At 44.6% G+C, this 11,103-nt stretch overlaps 1 protein-coding gene across 1 annotated transcript; it reads left to right on the top strand.

The window, feature by feature from the left end:
* LOC125740289 (myoneurin-like) lies at positions 1-11,066 on the top strand. The gene is made up of 8 exons (XM_049011229.1): positions 1-214; positions 846-1,138; positions 6,420-7,225; positions 7,415-7,574; positions 7,711-7,889; positions 9,350-9,433; positions 9,590-9,676; positions 9,785-11,066. Exons 2-8 carry the CDS (start codon positions 873-875, stop codon positions 9,964-9,966), a joined length of 1,764 nt encoding a protein of 587 aa, XP_048867186.1. The 5' UTR covers positions 1-214; positions 846-872; the 3' UTR covers positions 9,967-11,066.
* Positions 11,067-11,103: the final 37 nt, after the last annotated feature.

Raw genomic sequence — 11,103 nt, 5'->3', positions numbered from 1 at the left:
TACGTGCTGTACGTCTGTGCGTGGAAATACACGTATGTCACGCTCGGGCACGCACAGAAACCGGAAGTGACGCCCGACTTTCTGACATCGTCAGAATAATGGCTGCCTGAGAAGTCGAAGAATTAAAAAAATTAAGGTGCCGTTGCATTGCAAAGACGCTCTCGGCTTCAGCGTTAGTTGTCTCCTCACAGTCCGAGGGCCACCGTGGGCGCCGGTAAGTCCTGCTCTCCGGAAGCTGTAACGTGCCATCGCGCGTTTGGCGCACTTTTATCCCATTACTTTATCGGTGCTGCGGTGCCCGGGTTGTCCTTTCGAAATAAGAGCCCCTTTGTTATGCGCCTAAACGGGGAGACTTCTAATGTTGAATGTGACTCCCACAACCGCTGAGGGTTTTCGTTATAGTGCTTTTGTAACTATATTCCGCGGCTGCACACCAAAGTCCTGGGTGTGTCATCCATATTTACAAGCCTACGTGTTAATGTGATTATTATTAATGGCACATTTTATTCCTTCTGTCTATTTTAATTACTTATTTTGTTTATTTCGGTATGTTTAAATTGTACGCGCCATGCCACCACCTGCACCAAAACAAACTCATTGTGCTTGCACATAGAGAAATTCTGATTCTGAAAACGTACATTTGACTACAGCAAAGGGCAGCTATTTTTTTCTTAACTGGTGCGATGTTTTTGCGATCCAGTACATATTTCCAGCTTTCTTCCAAAGTTGGAACATAGACAACTGCGTTGACATGGCAAATTGCCACACATCGCTATGCATGGCGGCTCGGCCGCTTTTCTGGTCGCATTGAATCTGGTCAGCTTGAATCGTGCCATGATGCGCAGGTTTGGCGGACCGACAGCTCCCCGGGCATGCCGTCCCTCCCTCACGGACAGCACCTGCTGGATCAACTGAGAAAGCAGCGCGAAACCGGCTTCCTATGCGACTGCACGGTGGCCATCGGGGAGTCGCGCTTCCGGGCGCACCGCAACGTGCTGGCGGCCTTTAGCACCTACTTCAGCCTGCATGGGACGCAGGAGGGACCCATCACCGTGTCCCTGAACCCAGAGCTGGTGAATGAGGCGGCGTTTGAGAAGCTCCTGGACTACATGTACACTGGGGAGCTTGACGTTGACAGGTAGGCTGAAGCGTGGAAATCAAACAGTAATTACAGGAAGTTGCGTAGCATTCTTTTGACGTTACGGGAAGTTACGTGGCTTATGACGAGTATTTACTTACGTGTATAATTTAAGTAAATAGCCAAATGGTTGTACATCTAATGTGAACGTTAATAGTGAAAGTCCTAACCCTAAATAGAGCAACAATCATCTCAAATATGAGTAAGGTGTAAAGTTGCCATAGAATGAAAATGTGACTTAATTTGTTTCGGTATAGTTGAATTAGATTTCAGTACATGGAACTGACATACCGTGAATCTCAAACACTGTTGTTATCACTTTCAAATATAAATCCCACATGTCTTAAATAAGATGGTAAAATCGGCTGGTTCAAATTCCACCAGAATTCAGAATTACCCACACAAATGGACTGATCCATATTTGTCCAAATGTGTACATCACATTTGCGGATAAAACTCCTGATAGATACACTGTACGTACGTACCCAGACACAGAGTCAACATCATCCAGCGTAACATGGAACCCCATGACTATAACAAAGGCATGTACAGCCCAATGCAGCTGCTTTGACAAAATGGGGCGGGTAATATGAAGCCAACCAGTAGTATCAAAGCTTTAATGGTCCCAGCGTCTTAAGACGTACAGATTTGACGCGTTGATTATGAGGGTTTTGACCCAGATGGCATTCTGTTCCCGCGCTGTGAACGTATGGTTACGCAACGGTATCAGCTACACCCCCAAACTTACATGTACACCAAACATACACCAGCCTGCTTTCAAGCCCACGCAACCTGCAACATATATTTTCTTTCTTAAGGGGAATGCATGCACAGTTTCCACATCTGGTGACAAAAATATATTCAGACAGGTTATGTATTACTAGTACGCTAAGAGGTAAGTTCTACTGAGCTGTACATTTCCCAAAAGCTCCTGTTAGTACCTTACATCTTTGACATCGTTCAGTTGCATGATTTCATTTAAACTGCTAACATTGTTAGCAGTCCACGCTTTTGGGAAACGTACCCCAGGATAGCAGGGGAGAAGTAAACATTACTTGGTCTGTGATACTGACATTGACAAGGCTTCTGTACTGCCTGTAACCTACTTTTGATTATCTAATCATCCCTGAAGTCAAAATAATTGAAAGCAGTTGAAATTGAAAGCAATTGAGAGTCCAAATTCATTACAAACAAATTTATACGGTGCTCGGCTTACTGTTTGGCGTTCTTGATAGTCTGGGTTTGAGTATCTGCCAGGGTTCCATGTTTGTGGAGTTTGCATGGGGTTTGCGTGAGGTTTCCTCACAGTCCAAAAACATGCTGAGGCTGATTGGAGTGCGTGTGTGAGTGTGCCCTGAATAGGACAAGCAGTTACAGAAAATGGGTGAAGGGCTGGATAATTATTATATTATTGTTGGATGGATGGAAATGATGACAATTCTAACGTGCCGAGGCTAAAATGGGAGTATTACAGTGTGGCAAATTGTTCCAGGAGAAAAACTAATGCAAAACTTACGACAGGGATGTGTTGTGCCAACATCATAGTGTATTTACACAAGCCTAAATGGTATAGCCTTTTTTTACAGTTAAACTAAGTAGAAATAAATAAATAGAAGTACAGTATATTAACTATGTTACTGGTTTGTATGTATTTATTGTCATTATCAAGTATTAGGCACAGTACATAATTGCAGTGTTTCTCCTAGGTTTACAGCTTTTGGGGGAGGGGGGGGAGGCAGATGGAAACCGACAGGATTCGTGGTGTTCATGTGCTTCTTTTAATGACAACAGTCAATACAACAACTGAAGCATCGAAACATTTCTTTTTATGACAATTATCCACAATGTGTGCAGCTTTCACCCCTCTTGGAGCGCTTAAAAAACGCAGATATTTTTGTCTGATTTTCAGGTGGTTGACGCGACATATTTTCCCCATCATTAATATATTAATGGTGTAAGTGTGCTCACCTGTATGCGTGCATGTGTCTCTGCGCGCGCATCGGGTCGATACAGAGAGGAGAGGAGAACTGTAAACGTGCGACCATGTAGAGAGAAGAATGACAAGCTGTTGTGTAAATAAGATAAATAACATAAGGCTATTTAGTTTGTTTAATAAAAAGACAACGTATAGACCTGTTCTAGGGCACCCCCTAATATAATGGTAGGGGGAACACTGTAATTGTATGTGCTGTACTTTTAAATGATTGGTAGTGCAGTAGGTTTGTTTACACCAGCATCACCATAAACACGTGAGTAATGCATTGTGCTATGACATCACTGGTCTATAGGAATTTTTCAGCTCCTTTATAACCTTGAGACCACTGTCATAATTGTGGTCCGTTGTTGACCGGAACATCATTATTGTCATTGTCATTGTCATTGGAAGCCCTTTATTGCTGATGCAATATACCATGGCACCAGTCACAAGTACCGGTGAAGAGCAGGCCATCAACCGACCTTACATATACACAGACATCACAGTAGGGGGAAGACCGGCCGGGAGACAGGGGAAGTGAGAAGAATAGAAACAAGATAACATGGTGGGAGAGGAGGAGAATAAAAAAACACCCCCCAGAATGCACTCCAGTAGGGAGTACATTGTGGGAACCGAAAAAAACACCTCAGCAACATAAGCACATGGGCACTACACCTTACATAAAAATTTCACAGACACAGTATAAGACAGTAGACTAGACGAGACGAGAGGAGCGAAGCAGGGAAGATAAGGGGAGGGAGAGGGTAAGAAGTGCGACCGCCTCCGTTGAGAGCCAAACGAGACGATTATGTGGCCCATGACTGTAGAGATGTTGGTTCTATGTGAGCTATGGCAGAACATCATTATAAACCAGCCAATCATAGCACAGCTCATCAACATATTAATGAGCACACCAAAAAAGGGTAAACGGTAGAGATGCACCGATCTGATATTAGATGGATCAGGTATCGGCCATATGTGACTGGTCTATGTCTGATACTTATTTAGTTTTTGGCAGTCTGTAAAATGTCCTATGTCTTGTTAAATTGATTTGCAAAGTCAGTCGCACGACAAGTCTTTCCCATTTTAGATGTGGTTTTTGCAGCATTCAAGCTGAACTCTAATGCTGCCACTCGGTCTGTTTGCTGCTCAGTGGGTGTGAGCGGAGTGACTTCTGCCTGTTGTGATGATATGTGCTTATGTTTTGCAGTACGAGGACTGTTAGAACATCAGATAAGAGGGTGACAATCTTAAAGTATTTTACGCTTTTAAGAACAATTAGAAGCATGGACGATTTACCGTCTTTGTAAAAAGAAAGTTTTGAGAGGTAGAAGTAGTGTCCCACTAAACAATGCGCACACAACTGTGTGAGACAATGCAAGTAATATGAAAAAAAATCAATGGATGGTTTGGGAGTCACTGGCTTGGGCTGTTTTGTTTTGCGAATTTTAAACATTCGCCACTCCTGCAATCAGTAGTCTGGTTAAAGTTAAGTTAAAGATTTTATATTTATATATATATATATATATACACACAGTCAGGTCCATAAATATTGGGACATCGACACAATTCTAATCTTTTTGGCGCTATACACCACCACAATGGATTTGAAGTGAAACGAACAAGATGTGCTTTAACTGCAGACTTTCAGCTTTAATTTGAGGGTACTTGCATACAAATCAGGTGAACGGTGTAGGAATTACAGCAGTTTGTATATCTGCCACCCACTTTTTAAGGGACCAAAAGTAATGGGACAATTGGCTGCTCAGCTGTTCCATGGCCAAGTGTGTGTCATTCCCTCATTATCTAATTTACAAGGAGCAGATAAAAGGTCTAGAGTTCATTTCAAGTGTGCTATTTGCATTTGGAATCCGTTGCTGTCAACTCTCAATATGAGATGCAAAGACCTATCACTATCAGTGAAGCAAGCCGTCATTAGGCTGAAAAATAAAAACAAACCCATCAGAGAGATAGCAAATACATTAGGTGTAGCCAAATCAACTGTTTGGAACATTCTTAAAAAGAAAGATCGCACCGGTGAGCTCAGCAACACCAAAAGAGTTGCAAGACCACGAAAAACAACTGTGGTGGATGACCGAAGAAATCTTTTCCTGGTGAAGAAAAAATCCCTTCAGAACAGTTGGCCAGATCAAGAACACTCTCCAGGAATTAGGTGTATGTGTGTCAAGGTCAACAATCAAGAGAATACTTCACCAGAGTGAATACAGAGGGTTCAACAAAAGATGTAAACCACTGGTGAGCCTCAAAAACAGGAATGCCAGATTAGAGTTTGCCAAACAACATCTAAAAAAGCCTTTACAGTTCTGGAACAACATCCTATGGACAGATGAGACAAAGATCAACTTGTACCAGAGTGATGGGAAGAGAAGAGTATGGAGAAGGAAAGGAACTGCTCATGATCCAAAACATACCACATCATCACTGAAGTATGGTGGTGGTAGTGTCATGGCGTGGGCATGTATGGCTGCCACTGGAACTGGTTCCCTTGTATTTATTGATGATGTGCCTGCTGACAAAAGCAGCAGGATGAATTCTGAAGTGTTTCGGGCAATATTATCTGCTCATATTCAGCCAAATGCTTCAGAACTCATTGGACGGTGCTTCATAGTGCAGATGGACAATGACCTGAAGCATACTGCGAAAGCAACCAAAGAGTTTTTTAAGGCAAAGAAGTGGAATATTATGCAATGGCCAAGTCAATCACCTGACCTGAATCCGATTGAGTGTGTATTTCACTTGCTAAAGACAAAACTGAAGGGGAAATGCCCCAAGAATAAGCAGGAACAGAAGACAGTTGCAGTAGAGGCCTGGCAGAGCATCACTAGGGATGTGACCCAGCGTATGATGATGCCTGTGCATTCCGGACTTCAGGCTGTAATTGACTGCAAAGGATTTGCAACCAAGTATTAAAAAGTGAAAGTTTGATTTATGATTGTTAATTTGTCCCATTACTTTTGGTCCCTTAAAAAGTGGGTGGCAGATATACAAACTGCTGTAATTCCTACACCGTTCACCTGATTTGTATGTAAATACCCTCAAATTAAAGCTGAAAGTCTGCAGTTAAAGCACATCTTGTTCATTCCATTTCAAATCCATTGAGGTGGTGTATAGAGCCAAAAAGATTAGAATTGTGTCGATGTCCCAATATTTATGGACCTGACTGTATATAAATTAAATTAAAATATTTTAAGCTAATAAGAATCTGTGTATCTATTGCCATGTATTTCTATAATCCCTCTACTCCACCTGTTCCTTGTGTTAATCAAGGCCTGTTTTTTTCTGTAGTGGGAATGTGGCAGAGATTTGCAGGGCTGCCCAGTTCCTGGAGATGACAGAGGTTGTATCCGAGTGTGCACTGCTCCAGGAGGACGTTAAGCCAGTGCAAGGTGTAACCCTGGGGACAGACGAGTGTGGCGTCAAGGTTACTACTGAGGGTGACCCGTCTAGCCCGGAAATCCACGATCCCCTGGAGCCAGAGGAGGATTTGGACTCATCCTTTCAAAGGGACCCGGTGTCTGAGAGCCCGGATCCCAGCCTGCAGGCTTCTCGCCCAGTCACCAGACGGGGCAGGAAGCCCAGAGTCAGAATCGACGACAGTGATGTCCCTACAAATTCCGTTAGGCGCACGAGGGCCAAGGCAGGCCAGAGTCTGGCCCTGGGGGCATTCACTGACGCCAGTAATAAGGACCCCGATCCCTCCAGCGGACCTATGGAGACGCAACCGGAGTCCGCGGCCGCTATCATGGACGACGGCGACTTCCCGGAGCGGGGCTCATCTCCACGGAAACGCGCCACGAAGAGGGGGAGGAAGAGGGGTCAGAGGAAGAGTGTGGTGCTGAAAGAGAATCGCAGGGATGAGACCTCCCCTGAGGAGGATGGCGGCGAGGGGGACGCCCCCCCGGCAGTGGCGGGGCGACAGCGGGCCAGGGTGAAGCCCGTCTGCAGCACCTGCGGGAAGACGTTCTCAGAAACAAGCAGCCTGCGCAGACACCTGCGCATACACAAGGGCGTCAAGCCATATGAATGCCAGCTCTGCGGCCGTGCGTTCAGGCAGGGTAACCAGCTGAAGACGCACGTGCGGACCCATACAGGTAACTACCGTTCTACCTCTGTATTTTGATTGCCCGATTGCCTCGTTTATCTACTCGTCTTCACATTTTGACTGGCTACCCGACTCGCCCACCAACTTACCCTCTGTTTGAATTGGCTGCCTGCCCCACCTCAATGTTTTGATGGGCCAATCGTCACCCCCCCCCCCCCCATCCCCGCTGGTTCTGCAGGAGAGAAGCCCTATGAGTGCACACTGTGCGGCAAGAGCTTCGCCCAGAAGTGTCAGCTAGTCTTCCACTGCCGCATGCACCACGGCGAGGAGAAGCCCTACAAGTGTGAGGTGTGTGGGCTGCAGTTTGCCACCTCCAGCAACTTCAAGATACACAGCCGGTGAGCTCAGGGTTTTGGGTCCAAGCTCGTCCCCCCATGGAAGTCCGCCGCCTGCTCACAAAATGCTTATTCTGCTCCTCTTGTTGGGTTGCTTGGTAACTGTACCAATGTCTCTTTGCTGCCGCCCTGTTGGCAGGAAACACAGTGGGGAAAAGCCATATGAGTGCAACTGCTGCGGGAAGCACTTTGCGCAGGCCAGCACGCTGACTTACCACATGCGGCGGCACACGGGCGAGAAACCCTACGTGTGCGACACCTGCGGCAAGGCCTTTGCCGTGTCCAGCTCACTGATCACGCACGCCAGGAAGCACACGGGTATGGGGGGTGGGGTTAGTATACATGTGGTTAAGCGGGTGGGGCTGTTATACAAATTGGTAAGGAGGTGGAGCGGTTACAGGTAAGGGAGGGGGTTATTAGGGGGATTATAATTATTGAAAAATGAATTATATCATGTATACCATACATTTTACATTGCATATTTCGTTTTGTGATAAGTTATTAATATATAATGTTTTGTGATTAATGAACTATCTGATCTTAATCATTAATTCAATCTATATCTAACAATAGTATCAGTAAAGGGTTGTACTGAAAATGTCTACAGTTTAGGCGTGTGGTACCATATGTAATAAATTTGGAATGATTTGGGTTTGTGTGACTGTCTTTGTCTGTGTGACTGTGTCTGTGTGACTGTGTATGTCTTTGTGTGTGTGACTGTGTCTGTATGACTGTGTCTGTATGACTGTCTTTGTGTGTGTGACTGTGTCTGTGTGACTGTCTATGTGTATGTGACTTGTCTGTGTGTCTTTGGGCTCTTTTCCACTGCACCAGGTAAAGTACCAGAACTGCGATACTTCAAGATTTTGTTTTCCACTGGTGTAAAAACTTGTACCAGCACTAATGACATCACAACGCAAAGCAGGGTATTTTGTATTGAATTCAAAGGCTAGATTAAGATTAGGCTTTTTCTTACTATCAATTCTACATGGACATTATAGCGCAGGGAGTTTGAGATTTGCTAAAATGTTTGTATTCCGTCATAGGAAAAAGAAAACCTTAGCTAGCTTTTCAATTTTAATGTGTATACATTTTTTAGATTATCCACTAGGACCTATATGTTTAAAAATCAGTTTAAAGTTTACCTCCACTGCTACTGCATGAACGCCACATGCATTTTCCAAAACAATCATAATCATTTTCATCCTTGCTGTTTAAGTCACTCCTAGGTGGGTTTGTGAGATAATTATGAAACTCCTTTTTGCTTTATAAATACCCCAATATTTTCACAACAAAATCCCATCACTACATTTACAGCAAAATCACATATTGTCATGCTATCCTGATTTATTTTTTTGTATTCGTTCATCAAACCAGATTGCAATTATTATTATTATTTTTGCTTTAGTTTATTGTTTTCTGAGTTCACGGCTGTTTTCAAGGAGGCATTTATATTGTTTTTCAGTGGCAGGCTATTTGCATGACCAATATAGAAAGAAAGCATCTCAGGTCCCACCCAGAAGAATCAAAGAAGTATCCCAGCTAGTTTGGCACTTTTGATGCTGGAACTTTTGATACTGGTACTCAACCGGAAGTCAATGGAAAGCTAAAGTACCAAAATTACCGTTCCAAAAGTACGGCACTTGGTGCGGTGCGTGGGAAAGCACCCTGTCTGTGTATGTAATTCTGTGTGTGTCACTCTGGGACTATGTTGTGTGTTTTTTTCTCTTTGCTCTAACACTGACAGTAGTGTCTGTCTGTTCATGCCCCCCTGACAGGTGAGACTCCCTACCTCTGCCTTGTATGTGGGAAGACCTTCATGACCTCTGGGGAACTCAACAAGCACTTCCGGTCCCACACGGGTGAGCGTGCATGGGTGCGATTCTCTGGCTCCCTGTCGGCTCCATAGTCCTTTCAGGCTTATTGTAGTTCCTGCTTCTCAGTTCCTGTTGATCGGTACTGATCCCAGTGAAGCTCAGAGCAGCTGCTTGTCTACTGACTCTTCTCTGGGCTTTAAGGTACCCGACGTGCCGACTGCGAGTTCTGTGGGAACTCCTACACGGACGTGAAGTACCTCCGCAAACACATCGCCAAGCTCCACAAAGGTGAGCCCCTTGCTCCTCTGGGCGGTACTGCGTTCTGCCCCGCCCTTGCCACTTGCCCTTCTCCTTGTCCCCTGCATTGTTTTGATGCCCCTAATCTTCCATCTGCAGACGAGGTGGCCCAGGACTCCAAACAGATCCCCTTCCCTCTCAACATCCCAATCGACCACCAATCCCTAATCGCCCGTGCCCCCCCGGAGTCTGTATGCACCCCAGCGGAGACGGCAGCAGTGCTGACGGAGCCAGTCGTCCCAACGGAGACGCAGCTCATTTTCATCCAGACCCTCAACTGAGCTTCCCGGCTTTACCACATCCTTCCTGAGCAGACCGCCACTCTGGACTCGTATATAGCTTTTCACATTACCACAAGTGGTGCCCATATGCAGGCTTATGCTTATGTCAGTCATTCTGGCTTGGTGACATTTCCAAAGGGCACAGCAGCATGATCTGCCCTAAATCTCTAGCTTTCTGTTCAAGACTGTTTGCCATTCTGTATTAGGCTGGGCCAGCTAGACAGGCTCAGGTGATTACCTTAGACATAATTATTACAGAGGAAGGCCCTGTGTATGGATTCCCCTAAGGGACATGCTGCCCTACCTTCGAACAGGCTACTGTAAACTGATTGTACGTATTTATTTTTAAAAAGGAGTCGAGACTCAGTGTAACTCGCGTTATAGCCGTGAGGAAAGCTACGACGGTATTGGTGTAAACTTCTCAGGATCCCCGCGGCCCAGTCAGCTGTAAGGACTGACGTTTGCAGCACGCGAAACGCAAATGTGCTTTGGAACGCTTTGTTCTAACTGGGAATTTATCGCTGTTTGAATAGGAACGAAAAAATAAAAAACAGAATTTGTAGCGAATAAGAAGATGTACAGCCATGAAATGTTTCTTTTGTCATTTGTAAACCAGGTGACACTTCATAATGATTTTTGTTTAATATAGTGTCGGCTTTCAGTGATTAGTTCATCTTGGTAATTGCTGAGCGTAAGCCATATAAATCAATCAATCGACCAGCGAAATAGTGCTGGACAAACATTTAACTGCATGCATCTACTGACGAAGGTGCAAGAACTGACACTCGTATAAGTATAAAGCTATATTTTTGACAAATTAAAATGAACATGCACTACATCTTGCGTTCTCTTAAGGTGTTTTTTAACCAAGTAATGAAGTGATTTAAAGCCTAGTTGGCCGGTCGAGCGGGGTCATACTGTCTTTCGTGCGGGTTTATGCAAACGTGTCTTTATATGTAGGGAACTGGCTGTTCTGTGCCCATTGTGGTTATTGTTTACCTTGCCCGTATTTGCGTTACGTTAATTTGTTGTTTATCTGTACGTATTTTCAAAAAATTATTGAAATAAAAATCAGTTTATTGATAAGTTTTATTAACAAATGGCTGCCTTCCTGTGTTGTGGACGTTTTTAAATGGT

This window comes from Brienomyrus brachyistius, chromosome 4 (genome assembly GCF_023856365.1).
Source record: "Brienomyrus brachyistius isolate T26 chromosome 4, BBRACH_0.4, whole genome shotgun sequence".
NCBI classification, from domain to species: domain Eukaryota; kingdom Metazoa; phylum Chordata; class Actinopteri; order Osteoglossiformes; family Mormyridae; genus Brienomyrus; species Brienomyrus brachyistius.
The sequence above is the reverse complement of the archived record's forward strand: the minus strand, read 5'-3'. Positions and strand labels throughout refer to the sequence as shown.

Coding starts and splice junctions, on each gene's coding strand:
- LOC125740289 (XM_049011229.1), top strand. CDS start 873: ATGCCGTCCCTCCCTCACGGACAGCACCTGCTGGATCAACTGAGAAAG. Junction 7,226..7,414: donor GCACGTGCGGACCCATACAG/GTAACTACCGTT, acceptor CTGGTTCTGCAG/GAGAGAAGCCCTATGAGTGC. Junction 7,890..9,349: donor GCACGCCAGGAAGCACACGG/GTATGGGGGGTG, acceptor CCCCCCTGACAG/GTGAGACTCCCTACCTCTGC.